This window comes from Periplaneta americana, chromosome 9 (assembly GCF_040183065.1).
Source record: "Periplaneta americana isolate PAMFEO1 chromosome 9, P.americana_PAMFEO1_priV1, whole genome shotgun sequence".
In the NCBI taxonomy this organism is placed as follows: Eukaryota; Metazoa; Arthropoda; class Insecta; order Blattodea; family Blattidae; genus Periplaneta; species Periplaneta americana.
The window spans coordinates 63,641,598-63,656,091 of record NC_091125.1 but is presented as its reverse complement, the minus strand read 5'-3'; the positions used below and the strand labels follow the sequence as shown (position 1 = coordinate 63,656,091).

The following is a 14,494-nucleotide window of genomic DNA, read 5'->3' as shown; positions in this document are numbered from 1 at the left end:
TTTCGGTAGATTTTAGACTTTCTCTTTTATATCTGTCTTCAGACGTACTGACCTGGAATCTTACAAAGCTACCCATATATACCTTACACCGCATTGGATTGTAAATTGGTAGGAAAGGATGTTAAGCAGAAGAAGGAGAAAGAAAGGAATAATATTTACTATTTCATTAGAACAGGAAACTATAACGTCCAAATAAACAGCATATTAGAATCACGTAAAGGATAACCAAGCATAAACTGAAAAAGAGATAAAAATTAGGTACATATGATATTATGTTATTTTTGCATGTATTTGTAGGAAGCATGTTATATTCATTATATCACAGCATTTATAATTGAGATTCCCATCTGTTTCAACAAAAAAGTATCCTGTTGAAAATAAAATAATTAATACAATAGTTGATTTCCATTTAATTCGTGTTTCGAATCTACCACATTCTGAGAGTACAATTTTACACTTGCTGTTTCTAAGGAAAACGAGAAAAAAAATTTACTGACTTATGGCTTTTTGTCACTGTTGTTAATTAGCCTACTGGTTTTTGTTACTGTCATTGTTTGTTGTTACTCTTATTGTTGTTAACGTTATTATCAATATTATTTTGCTGTTATTGTTACTTTTCAATGTTATTGTACTTTTATTTTTACTGTTAATATTACTCTTATTGTTACCGTTTCTGTTATTGTTATTGCTATTATTTTCTTTAGGCTACTGTTTTTGTTACCGTGGTTGTAACTGTTACTTTTATTATTATTATTATTATTATTATTATTATTATTATTATTATTATTATTATTGCTAATAGTACTTTATGGAATAAGGTGTATACTGTACTTTCTTAACGTGACAAAGAAAATCAATATATAATCATTGATTAATAATGTTATGAGTTTGCGATTAAATTTATGAATTTAACTTTTAATTTAGTTAGAGCAAATTTAAAATCACAATTAAGCAATATCCCAACGTAACACTTGATACCAAATTTGATTTGAAATACATATTGAAATAAAGAACTTTCCAATCTTTAACTATATTTTTCAAAATTCTTACTTTTATTTAGTTTTGTTGCAACTTTGGTCAAATTATAGTCCCGACGCTGTTATTTCCGGCGTGACTCCGCCTCTTTGCTTACGTCTTAGAAAATGAAGGCTCTATAAAGTCTAGGTAGGTAGTATCGTTCGCCATTTTTGTTCTTACGTTGCCGAGCTACCATACGAGGAATCTATTTGCCACACCGTTAAACATTATCATGTCGTAGCTCCTATGATAATAAATCAAACGCAATGTAATTCAGCAAATAATTGAGCGGCAAATAACGACTTCGTGTGCTTTCTGCGAACGCCAACGAAAGATCTAAAATGGCGGGCGATTATATTAAGTATTTATCGAGCCTTAAGAAATGAATCAGCGAATCACAAGACGCACACGTTTAAATGTAGCCGACCTGCAACGCGATTGGCTGCCGAAAATTAGAGCGACTTGACTTATAACTGTAAGTATAAATTACAATCTCTTAGTATGTATGAAGTAGATCAGAATTTGTAGGACATACATCAGAATCCGAAAGAACAGAACATTGTAGATGTAGTCATGGTAACTTTGTAAGTTATATAATATTTTATTACCTCAAAACTGCTTAGGCCTACCGCTGGGATAATTCTGTATCTCAGAGCGAAATGGATGGAAGTCACAAAAACGTAACTTTTCAGGAGAGAGAGAGAGAGAAAAAAACCGAACAAGTAAATGAAGAGCGTCCACACCTGTGGTGTAACGGTTAGTGCATCTGGCCGCGAAACCAGGTGGCCCGGGTTCGAGTCCCGGTCGGGGCAAGATACCTGGTTGAGGTTTTTTCCGGGGTTTTCCCTCAACCCAATATGAGCAAATGCTGGGTAACTTTCAGCGCTGGACCCCGGACTCATTTCACCGGCATTATCACCTTCATCTCATTCAGAGGCTAAATAACCTGAGATGTTGATAAAGCGTCGTAAAAACCTACTTCTACTAAATGAAGAGCATTGGTCCTTCCATCCTTTGACATCTGAATTTGAAGAGAATACGGATTTTGTGCACTTCCGTCTTTTTCCAGCTGATAGAAGAAAAAATTCTGATCAAAATTATGTGCTTATCTTAAAATCAGTAAAATTGGACTTCCATTCTTATCGCTCTGAGGTACAGAATTTTAACTGAGAAAAGTATAAAAATATATAGGCTTAAACTGTATCGCTGGAATTGTTAATGGATAAAGCATAAATTCCTTTGGAATCAACATAGAAAAATGTATAACTTGTTCCCAAAACATGTTTTCAAGCAATAGCTTGAAAGTGTTCTATTGGGCAAATCCCAAGTCACGTTCCTCTCTCTTCAAAATAGCGACATTATGATTCTGCTCCTGGTTTACTGAACAGCCAGCTCGTTCCGGGACGTCACACTTTCCAGTCTTCGTGTTCCAATGCAGGCCGTCGGGACAGCGTGTGCAACGGGCAACCCCCTTCATGCACGTGAAATAGAACTCACAATCGAAGGGATGTGCGAAGTACGTCGGGGACGCCAGGTACGGACACTCTGGCGCCTCTGCCCCTCGGAGGTCCGGGCAGGAGTATTCCGTGGTGGTGATTTCGCAAGACAGTCTGAGCCCGCACTTCGCATTGCAATCGGGACAGACACAGGATCTGCTTTCAGAGTCGAATAGCCAGTCATCATTGCATTCTTTGGGCTTCGGAACGAAATTCTCGCACTGGAAATACCATCTGCATTCAAATGGATGTGGTAACTTTTCGTCTGTCAAAGAGCAAGCAGGACAGTCTATCTTGCATCCCACTGGAAATTCGCCAGAAATGGTCTCCTCTTCGGCTGTCGGACCACCGTCGGCTGGTATGGACTTAACAGATGGTGGCGTTGTCCCATTTGCAGTAACTGAACAGCCCGCCTGGTCAGGATAGTCGCAGAAGTGCAGAGTGGGGCTGAAATGCAGATCGGCGGGACATTCCTTGCAGATGGGTTGTCCATCTAAGCAGTAGATGAAGTAATGGCAGTCGCTGGGGTGGTTGAACAGATTGTCGAAGTCGTCCACGGGGTTGTTTGGGCAAATGGGTGGGTCTCCTGGAGGACAACTAGCTACAGATCCCGGAGGCCAACATTCTCCTCTTCCGACTAGGAAGAAGAAAATAAGTCCCAATGTGGCTAGGAATCCTGGAAGGGAAACAATTAGAATTAGTCTTGGGTTATACATTTCCCTCGTTTTATAGATTTTTTTTACATGAGTTTGCGCTAAGAGATATGTACAATTCTAATTTACGAGTAATTCACAAGCGAAATATAGTATAACCTACCACTGACATTGAAATCTGTAATTTCTGTGAAATGAAGTAATCCTCATGTGGACCCATGTGAGTCTCAATTTCTACGGCTGCCATATATCCTGTACATGTCTTTATAAAACAGCTAACAAATTAACAATCTGAAAGGACAACAAAAGCCTAATTGAACTCTATGAAATAGACCAAATGGAAACTCAGTTTATGACATGCCATTGGTTTTACATGGGTAAAAACTGCACTTAGTTTTGTTAAGATTGCGTGGTTAATCACTTAAGATACGCCTATTATAAATCAGATGGGATAATTCTCTAGCTACTGTAATATTAATTTTTCTTTCCTAGTTACTAATTTTAATATGATATTCTTTCCATCTCGAATCAACCTAATGGCATATTCAATCCACTTTCATATTTTATACACACACATATACATATATTGTGGTTGGTCTGACAGAGGCTCCTCATGTCTTGCTTGTCTTGTAGAGACGTTTGTAGACGCAACCAAGATGGTAGACCTCAAAGACGTATCTTCACATTGCAGGACCTTTACAGGACGGGGGACAGCTGGTTTGTAAGTTTTCTCTGTAGAACCCTCCATGACACAGACGGTTTTTCTTATTGTCGTAAATCGACGAAATACATCTAAAGGATGCAAAGGATTTTTGTCCCTTAGAATACATCACCTTCGGTCGCTTCGAAAATATATTTAACTATAAGCAAGCTAATCACTATTCACATCTAACCTACGATTGTTTATAATACAATGAAATTATATAAAATTAATTAAATACAAGATTTTCTATTAATAAATTGTAGTATATGAAGTTTGAAAATACTTACTAATGCATTTATTGATTAAAGATCAATATTAGTGATAACGCATGTACGTCTGGAAATAAGTTTCATTTAGTACGACTCCGTTCATAAAGTGACATGGGCAAGTAAAGCAGTGAATGAACGCATGTCATTTAATCATAATATACGTACATATCATAAATGAATATTAATAATTGTACTACTTAATGTGTAGGCCTACTGCATTGCCACGAACTAATCTGAACTGCATTGAACGGAAATCATTTGTATAGGACTATAGGGACTACTAATGCTCTAACCTTCACGTTACTTGAGCCTGTGTTATCTATCTATACTACGAAACACAAAAACCTTCCCACGCTTGTTCCAAGGGAAATGTACAGTACTGGCAAAAAAGAAACGGGACCGACGGAATAATCAAAATCCCCGAAATTAGTCACTGCGCATGCCACGCCCTCATTCACAAGATAGCGAGTAATCTATTGAAATTGTTGTAGTTTCGACTGCTGACGTAGCCCATTTCGAAAGACATTCTAAAATAAGCTGGTAAAATTCATGTTCTGGGATTGATAAGTTAATTAAGTAGTAAAATGTCGCTGCAATCGAAAAATATTGGGAATAAATTTGAATAAGGAACAAAAAAAAAGTTTCCTTCCCTGGCAGGATTCGAATCACTGCTGTGAACAAGGCTCTGAAATCAGCTACAAGGGTCGGTCCGTTTTTTTTTTTTTTTTGCCACTACTGTACACATTATTTTTTTTTTTGGGAACGAAACTTGATTTCCGCTGAACGCTCTGTAGTTGATCAGTTTGATAATTGATGACGAAAGAAAATATCACATAATTTTCTTGTCATATTGCCAAAAGTTGTGAAACAGACGAAATTTCATATCATATAGGCCTATCATTTGTCAATAGTGATCATTAAGAGTTCCACGTACATCGGTTGAATATGAATAATTTGTAATTATTTGAAGTGGATATAACTAAAAGCTTCTGTAGAAATAGTATCCATTGTAAGAAAAATTAACGACTCTTATTGGAACAACTTAAAAAAAAACAGTACGCAATGAAATATTTTAAATTACGTTTCGTTCAAAACTGAACTTCTATAAATTAATTCATTATTTTAAAATTAGTTATGAATAGACACATAATAGAAAAGTGAAGAATTTCTCAACATTCAATATTAATGAGCCAATTACGAGTATATTATGGCTTCACAAATCTACTTATGTCATGCTATATTGTTTAATGTGAATTAAGTACCGTACTGTAACTTTTATTCATAATAATTGTATTAATCCTATCAGAAAACTTTTAGTAGTAGTTTTATATTTCCTGGCAGAGTTAAGGCCATAAGGCCTTCTCTTCTACTTAACCAGGTTTGAATAATATAGCCTACATGAAATACAAAATTAGAATTGATATTTAACCATTGTGGTGAGTTTCGGTGAAGTCCAGATGGCCTAATTAGTCAAATCCTCTCTCCTCACCTCCATGTTGATCTGGGATCTTTTAAGATGCAAAAGAGGTAGTGCTGTACGGAAAGCAACGATAAGCTACCGCATTTGTCTTTCCCAAGAAAAACTGCAAGCACTGGAAGGAATGGTGAACGTAAAAAAAGTTCGGGGCAGAAGAAGATATTATAAGATGATAGACAACATTAAGGTATAAGGATCGTATATCAAGACTAAGAGGAAGGCGGAAAATAGGAAACATTGGAAAATGCTGGGTTTGCAGTCCTTGTGCAGAACACTATGAATAAATGAATCAATAAATTGGCAGTTGCTGATAATGAACATGGTAGTGTAGACAATCGAAAGAAAATGATTGTGAGACTATGCACAGGTCTGGAAGAGAATTAATTATCCGTGATATTTTGCAACTACTACCGTATTTTCTTACCTCGTAACGTAACTATCATGTTCGCTAACAATTGACTCGCTGAAGCTTCTAAACTTCGAACAAGAAGATTGCATTCTGACACTCTTCTCTTTTATAATTTTTAGTACTGTACTTTGATCTATGCAACTTCAAATCCGTGGGTTGAAAATCGGATTCTGATCTTTCTACTATGTGACGCATGAAATAAATTACTTTCATTATTTTCCAAGCTTGAGCAATAACATCCTGTCTAATCGCCGACTGCGGTCTTTCTGGGGATTAATAATTAAGAATGATATGAAATGTTATCATGTTATTGCGTGCTTTCGAATCCCAGGATACGGGAGCTTAAATCTGATTAATTTTAATAGGAATATTTTCACATTAATTCAGAATGTCGGTTTTTCTTCAGTCTCGCCGTATTCAGATCATTTATTAATTGAGGGGCTGGATGCAAGAAGGGCATTTTAGAGGATGTGACCTTTATTAGTAAAACGCTCTATTGTGTTCTCTGATCTGTTATGCATATGATCACCAAGTTGTAGTTCAATACTATGATCATAGAGGTCAGGAGTACCCAAAATGTAAAGGCGTGCATAGATAACATTATTACGGTTTGAATTTTCAACATCGATTTTCTCAAAACTTGGATTTGAGAGAAGTGCCTTTCTTGCACCTAACCCCTCAATTGTGTGTCGTTTATTTGGCACTTTATTGGTTTTGTTCCTAATTAAACAAGGATAGGCCTATGTTCATTAATTATAGCGTATTTACATGATAGTGACTTCACTCCCTTTAAAAATCCCATTCCAGGAGGTTTAGTCACCGTAAAAAAAATGAAGGGAATGTTACAGTACTTGTATGTGAAAAACGTAAAACATGACAATAATTAAAGAAAGAAAACAAATAAGAACAGTACGGTATCACTGAAGTTTTAGGGAGAAAGAAGAAGAGGTTTGAAACGATCAAATAATTAATAAACCAACCGAGAATTAAAACAAATAGTTTTGCGGAAATAGTAATTTATGTAACTAGTGTATAATAATCTTGGTAATTATGACACAAGTGAATGTTTAACGCTTGAAAGTAAGCGAGCACGCTAATTTTCACGAGTGTTAATAATGAAGTATATACACGCGTTACATACAACGTTTTATGCTGTTCCAGCATTAAAATATGTAAAAAAAGGCTATTATAAATTTACAAAATGTAATGTTATAACATAATAGAGACATGAGTACTGGATTTGAAGTAATAGGCCTATATTGCATGGTTGCTACGTAACCGTTTCTAAGACAAAGTTATTTTGTTGTTTTGAATCTTTTTCTTACAGGTTCGCTGTATAAAATTGTTGTGAATGCGGTGATGACGTCATGGAATACTAGTTGCTAGGTAACCCTTTCTGGCACCGTGCCAGAATTAAGCCAAATTGTGCACGATTTATATTTTTAATAACATCTTATAATCAACTTCCCTTAAAGTACAAAGTTTTACTAAATTTCCGGTGTTTTAAGAAATGTTCAATAAAAAAAACGAAAATTACCAGCAAAATTTAGGTACAGTTTTAATATTAGTGTAGATTTTTAAAATTATTTATAATTTTATTTATTTCCTTATTTAAAAATTATTTATCAATTTATTTATTTATATGCTTTTTTAATTATGTATTTATTTCTTCATTTATTCCTTAAATGTATTATTTATTTATTTGTTAATTTATTTACTCGTTCATTTCTGTCTTTGTTTCCTTCTTTTCTATTTATTTCTTATTCATTTCAATTGTTACTTACCATTCATATGATGAATCTAATATATTTATTATTTCTTTCCTATGCTTCTTCATTTATGTATTTAATTAGTCAATTATTATATCTTTCGTCATTTGTGTACTTATTTAATTTATTTGTTTATTTAAGTCTTCATTTAATTATTTGGTTTTTAAATTGTTTGCTATTTCTTCATTTATTTATTTAATTATTCATTCATTTATTTACTTTCCATTTATTTTTTTTTATTTTTTTAATAATAACATATACATAAAAACGTTACATTAAAATATCCCGAAAGAGCAAAGCTCGTGTTCGGGGACAGTTCCGTTACATAGATACACATACTTTGTAGACAAAATACTTAAGAAAAAAGCTCACATAAAGATTGTAATAAAATTAGTAAATAATAATACTAATAATAACTGAGTGAAAAAAGAGACGATGTTTAGATTGATGGATTGATATTAAATTATTATTAGTAATATAATTAGTGCAGGTCATGTTGATATAGTAACCAAGATAAAATAGAAAAATACACTTAGGATAGAAGTAATTTTGTTTTACAATACATGGTACATAATATATATATATATATATATATATATATATATATATATATATATATATATACAGGGAAGTCTGTCCTATAAATTTTTTAATTCTGGATCTGAAAATTTCATTGCTTAAAGTAGTCAATTCTGGATGAAATTTTATTATCGAATTATATAGCCGTGGACCATAATTTGTACTGTGTAGTAAAGCAGCAGATGTGAAATATTTAGGTTCAACTAATTTAAGAATTTCATTTCGTCTCGTATTATGAGCATGTGGCTGAGCTACAAATTTCGTTCTATTTTTATGATAGAATTTCATTAAAGAGTATATTTATTTATTTATTTCTGTACTTATTAATAATTTATTTATTTACTTCTTCTTTTCTTCATTAGTTTCTAATTTATATCATTAATTCTATACTTATTTACGTTTCTCTTTATTTATCTATTTATTTCTCCATTCATTTACTTATAGGCCTACTCTTCATTTATTTACCTATTTCTTCATGTGTTTCTTATTTCTAATTTATCTCGTCATATATTTTCATTTCTCTATTTATTAATCAATTTCACTACTATTTTATTAATTTATTTATGTACTTATTTATTGTTTCTTTCTTTCCTTTCTAATTATTTCTGTCTTTATTTAGTTATGTACTTATTTCTTATTTGTATTTATTTACTCAAGAAACTTATTTATTTTACTCAAATTGTCTTACAATCCTACATTAAAGTAACTGAAATCTTTATCTTGATCCAGATGTCCTCCTATTATCCGCAACAATGTATTTTTCAGTGGATAACGTGTGCTCGTTCCAAGAACGCGATCCGTGGTTCAATTCCTTGAGCGAGATGAGATTTATCTTTATTCCATGGGACTGGATGCAGATCACGCGGTCAAGGATACCCGCAATGTGAGATATTGTGGTGTCTATCCAAATGCACAGTATATTCTTGCCTACAATTGGTTTATTTGTAGTTTCAATCAAAACGTTGATCCATTGAGAACTTTGGCAGCAAAACACTCAGCAGAGCGAGCAGAAAAAAATAGTTTTCTGGCAATTTCGTCTGAAGGCAAGCCTTCACTACAACGTATCGCACTCATCGGACGAATCGCACGGATCGGAAAAAGACTATCTTTGCTGTAATTGTTATGTAACCGCGTTCACTACATCGTGTCGCACGTATCGCCTCTCGGCAAATCCGTCCATGTTTCTCGGATGAGCAACTTTTCCGATACGTGCGATCATGGCCTTCTTTAATAAATCAATTTTAATTGGTCGACAGTTACTATTATGTTGTGCCATGTTCAGTGTCGCGCCAAAATGGCAGACGGAAAACTTATTTCGCTTGTAGAAAATTGCGAAGAATTATTTAATTTGAGGCATTCCCATTACAGTAATCAAGTCATTTCTTACATATATATTGTGTAACCAATATTTCTTTCGTTTCTTCCTCTTCAATTAAGACGCATGAAGCAATTACAAATTCTTATTCACTAACAGTCATAATTAATAGACCTAACCTCAACTCCTCTGTTTTCAGCAATGTCAATATCGTACGACGTCATGTTTTAAACAGCTGATAGGGAATCCGATGAGGCGATGAGGTGGAGCCGTTACAGTGAACGCACTGCACTTAAAATATCCGTTGCGTGCGATTAGTACGAGGAGTGCGATATGATGTAGCGAACGCTTACCTTAAGTAGGAGTTCTTTCACGTGTCCCAAATATACAACACGGGACCTCCTCTTTTTGTCTCTTTTCTTAAAGAAGACATGGCGAGGATTTTTATCACCCACAACTAGGTTTTAAATCTAAAAATCTTAATTTTACTTCACTAGCAAACATAGTAATTTAGGGCGATGACATAAGCAGAATTCTTAAATCGTGTAAGGCAATAAATGTTAATTCCGACAAATTTATTGACATTAAGCAAGTTGGTGAGCTTAAAAGAATAGCCCTACAATTAATTATAATATATTTTACTATCTTATTTTAAAGCAGTGGTCGTGAGCACTCTTTGAAATGGGCAAAGAGTAAGCAGTGTATCGCAATATACACCGTCGTCGTCGTGAGGGAGAAAGCACACCCGCCAGCAGCCACGAATGCACGCTGGTGCTGTAAGAGACCTGCGAGTATGAGACGCTAGCCCGATAGTGCATTGTGCCAACGATCGCTGTTTTAAAGTATGGACCAAGCAACTAATATATGGGTAATTCTAGCATAAATCATCTTATTAATGGCTAGGCCTATGCTTGTTACATGTTGAACATGTGTAGGCTAATTCTACTGGAAACTGCGTCTGTAACAGTGATAAACGTAGATTATGTTGAATTACGAATAGTAGGTACGTGTTTACATATTATGTATCCTGATAATTCCAGAAGTATGTGATACTCCCTGCCCACTCGATAGCTCAGTGATAGTATTTGGGTTTATCACTCCACAAGCGTGGTTTGTAGTCTCGATATTGACGGAAGTGACACTTAATGGTGGGCAAGATAAGATAGAGGTTTTCCCGAATTCGTCCTTCCCTTAACATTGAGAACTTACTCTTTCTCTCATTTCATACAATTTCAAATCACGATAAAATATGATTTCAGAATGACATGAGATTTTGTGATGCCAGATGGATGGCCGTTCAAATTGTTGCAAAACGCTCACAAGCAAGCAGCCGTTGCCAATAAGATACAACCATTGCATTGGCAAGATCCACAGGCATACGAGAGTGTTCACTTTGTTAGATGATGGACAGTGGACACCTATGATGAAGCTTGCTGACATATGTGGAATGATCATATTGCTGACCGGAGGATGCCAAGCTGATGAGAACAGCTGGTTTGCCGATTTGAATATTGTAATGTCTGTTGATCTTAGATGGAATTACTTGAGTCACCGCTGTGGTATTTCCGGGGCTGAAAATCCATAAGTAAGGTATATTTCTATTCATTTCACCTTTTCCCCCCAGGAGTTATAGGTCTATGCAAAATGAATAATGAGAATACAATGAAAACAAAGGGAATACAAGTAAACAAAGGGAATGCAAGGAGGACAAGGGGTCCACACCTGTGGAGTAACGGCCAGCGCGTCTGGCCGCGAAACCAGGTGGCCCGGGTTCGATTCCCGGTCAGGACAAGTTACCTGGTTGAGGTTTTTTCCGGGGTTTTCCCTCAGCAAATTCTGGGTAACTTTCGGTGCTGGACCCCGAACTCATTTCACCGGCATTATCACCTTCATCTCATTCAGACGCTAAATAACCTAAGCTGTTGATAGAGCGTCGTAAAATAACCTACTAAAATAAAAAAGAGGACAAGAGAGAGGATTACATTTTACGTGACAGTCAATCCTCTAGTTACCTAATAAGTATAAAGATGTAGTTCTACGTCAAAATTTAACAGTTTTACTGAAAGGCAGACGGACAAGTAGATGAAACTAGTGATAGATTTATAATTATTCCAGAAGAAGACTCTGACGATGAAGTCAGGAAATTCTGACATAAGGGGTCCAGCAGCAATAATCATAAGAGTAAGGATCTTCCGCCACTGATACCTCAGACTCGATTGAAAGTCACCCAATCTTATCCCTCCCCACCCCATTTAAAAGAGGGATATCCATGTTGGGACGAGATGGTATCTTTTTATATTTCTAAACAAACTCTTAAAACTTGAAGCTCACAAACTGTAACTTATTATTACTTTGCTTCAGATATAATTCGAAATAATTTGTCTCTTTTCACACTTCTCCAAATAAAATGTTATAATTAGTCAAGCACAGTGGACTCCAGGAAGAAGACGATTCTTATACCCGAACTGTGGAATCTATAAGAACTGCGGAAAAGTTAGAGAAACTGAATCTGAACGTAAGTTAAATGTTATGTTTTATTTAACGACGCTCGCAACTGCAGAGGTTATATCAGCGTAGCCGGATGTGCCGGAATTTTGTCCCGCAGGAGTTCTTTTACATGCCAGTAAATCTACTGACATGAGCCTGTCGCATTTAAGCACACTGGCCCGGGATCGAACCCGCAACCTTGGGCATAGAAGGCCAGCGCTATACCAACTCGCCAACCAGGTCGACTTGAACATAAGTTGAAAATCTAATTTTTTCAGAGTAATTAAATCATGTGAATCATCATGATGGTCCCAATTCAAGGGCTGAGCTCTTTGACATGATCCTCTCTCACTTTTGTGAAGTTTTGAGCAGTAGACATTCATAAGTAGCGGAACTTCTTGTTCATGTGACTAGTACAGCACAAGACAACAGGAAACAAGAAATATGATACTGCCAATCGCTATGGGAGGAATATAATATTTAACTTCCCTGCTAGGGATGGAAATGTAGTCCACAGCACAACAAGAATAACTACTGAAGCTTTCCTGGCGAGAAAATTTCGAATTAACAACAAGAGTAGTTCACAGGACTTGTAGCTAAGAATGGCATTGCTTGGTTCACAACAAATGTAGTTAATAGGACTTGTAGTTAAGAATGATACTACTTGGTTCACAACAAATGTAGTTAATAGGACTTGTAGTTAAGAATGATACTACTTGGTTCACAACAAATGTAGTTAATAGGACTTGTAGTTAAGAATGATACTACTTGGTTCACAACAAATGTAGTTAATAGGACTTGTAGTTAAGAATGATACTACTTGGTTCACAACAAATGTAGTTAATAGGACTTGTAGTTAAGAATGATACTACTTGGTTCACAACAAACGTAGTCCACAGGACTTGTAGTTAAGAATATTATACTTTGCTCACAACAAACGTAGACCGCAGGACTTAGGCTATAGTTAAGAATAATACTACTTGGCTCACAACAAACGTAGACCGCAGGACTTAGGCTATAGTTAAGAATAATATACTTGGCTCACAACAAACGTAGTCCGCAGGACTTGCAGCTGAGAATGTTATTACTAGTTCCACAACAAATGTAGTCTACAGGACTTGTAGCTGAGAATGATACTGCTTGGTTCACAACAGGAAATATTAATAAACATTTATTACATGGTTAACCACAATAAATTATTTGATTACCCAAAAAAGATTAATAGAAAAATGCAGTTTTTACCATACGTACCTAATTCAAAGTTCTCAATTTCAACAGAGGGGTTTTCTCTTACACCAAATATTTCGAAACAGAAAATTAGAAAATTAATTATTCTCTTTCTCAGAAAAGACATCACGAATACGTATGAACAACATGTTCTGGCAACAAGAAAACTTCACTACTCGCCGGGATTGAACCTAGCATTCCAATAAGTATCCTGTTGTCCTAGCAACTGAGTTACCCGGCTACATTATTTTTGTAACTTGTATCATTTCTACATAGGTTATCTGACACTTACGTGATTAGTGTTATCAAAATGATATTTGGTGAGATAAGGCCAAGGATCCGCCATAGGATTATCTGACATTTGTGTAATAATTGGGAAAATCCTCTGAAAAACTCAACCGCGTATTCAGATCAAACGGAAATTGAACCAAAGCTTGAACAAAGCTCCGGATCAGAAGGCAAACCCGCCTGTCGCCTGAGCTACGCCGGTGAGAGACACAAGGTTGTGATTGACACTGTGTGAGTGAACTCACATGCGTGAAGGCTCGATGTTATCTTGCCCAGTAACTTAACATTTCATGACACCGTTACGTCACCACAGGTCATAAATTGTTATTGGATAAGATAACGCCGTGTCTCCACATGTGAGTTTTATCACTCAATGTCAATGATCACAACCTCACATTTCCAAAAATATAGTTGCTTGTCTCGTCAAATTCCCTGCTCTTCAGCCAACGTCTCAACTGTGTATGTAGTTCCCTCGTATGACTGTAGAAATCTCTGATACAGCCTAAAAAGCAGGAAATACGAATACAGGAGTGGATAATTTTGTAAATTGCGCCTAGGCCATAATGTAACAGGTTGAATAGCGAATTTAATCTCTAGAAGTAAGAAATACAGCTGTAAAGTTGTGTAAAGTCATTAAAGTGTATAAGAAACTGGCCTAGGGCAGGCATCTTAACCCGTTAATGTGTTATCTAGTGAAATCTAAGAGATACAGATTATGAGTCTTGCTACGTCATATTACAAGAGTGACGTCGTAAGTTCTTCTAAAAGTGTGTCAAGTTTCGATGAAGGTCAGGTAGGGATTAAA

At 35.5% G+C, this 14,494-nt stretch overlaps 1 protein-coding gene across 2 annotated transcripts; it reads right to left on the bottom strand.

The window, feature by feature from the left end:
* Positions 1-390: 390 nt before the first annotated feature.
* Positions 391-13,612, bottom strand: LOC138706020 (protein obstructor-E-like). Of its 2 annotated transcripts, none has more exons than XM_069834912.1 (2): positions 13,426-13,612; positions 391-3,189 (listed from the first exon to the last, which is right to left on the bottom strand). In XM_069834912.1, exons 1-2 carry the CDS (start codon positions 13,526-13,528, stop codon positions 2,327-2,329), a joined length of 966 nt encoding a protein of 321 aa, XP_069691013.1. In that variant the 5' UTR covers positions 13,529-13,612; the 3' UTR covers positions 391-2,326. The 2 variants fall into 2 exon arrangements, with proteins under 2 accessions (XP_069691013.1, XP_069691014.1); XM_069834913.1 differs by lacking the exon at positions 13,426-13,612 and adding an exon at positions 6,040-6,196.
* Positions 13,613-14,494: the final 882 nt, after the last annotated feature.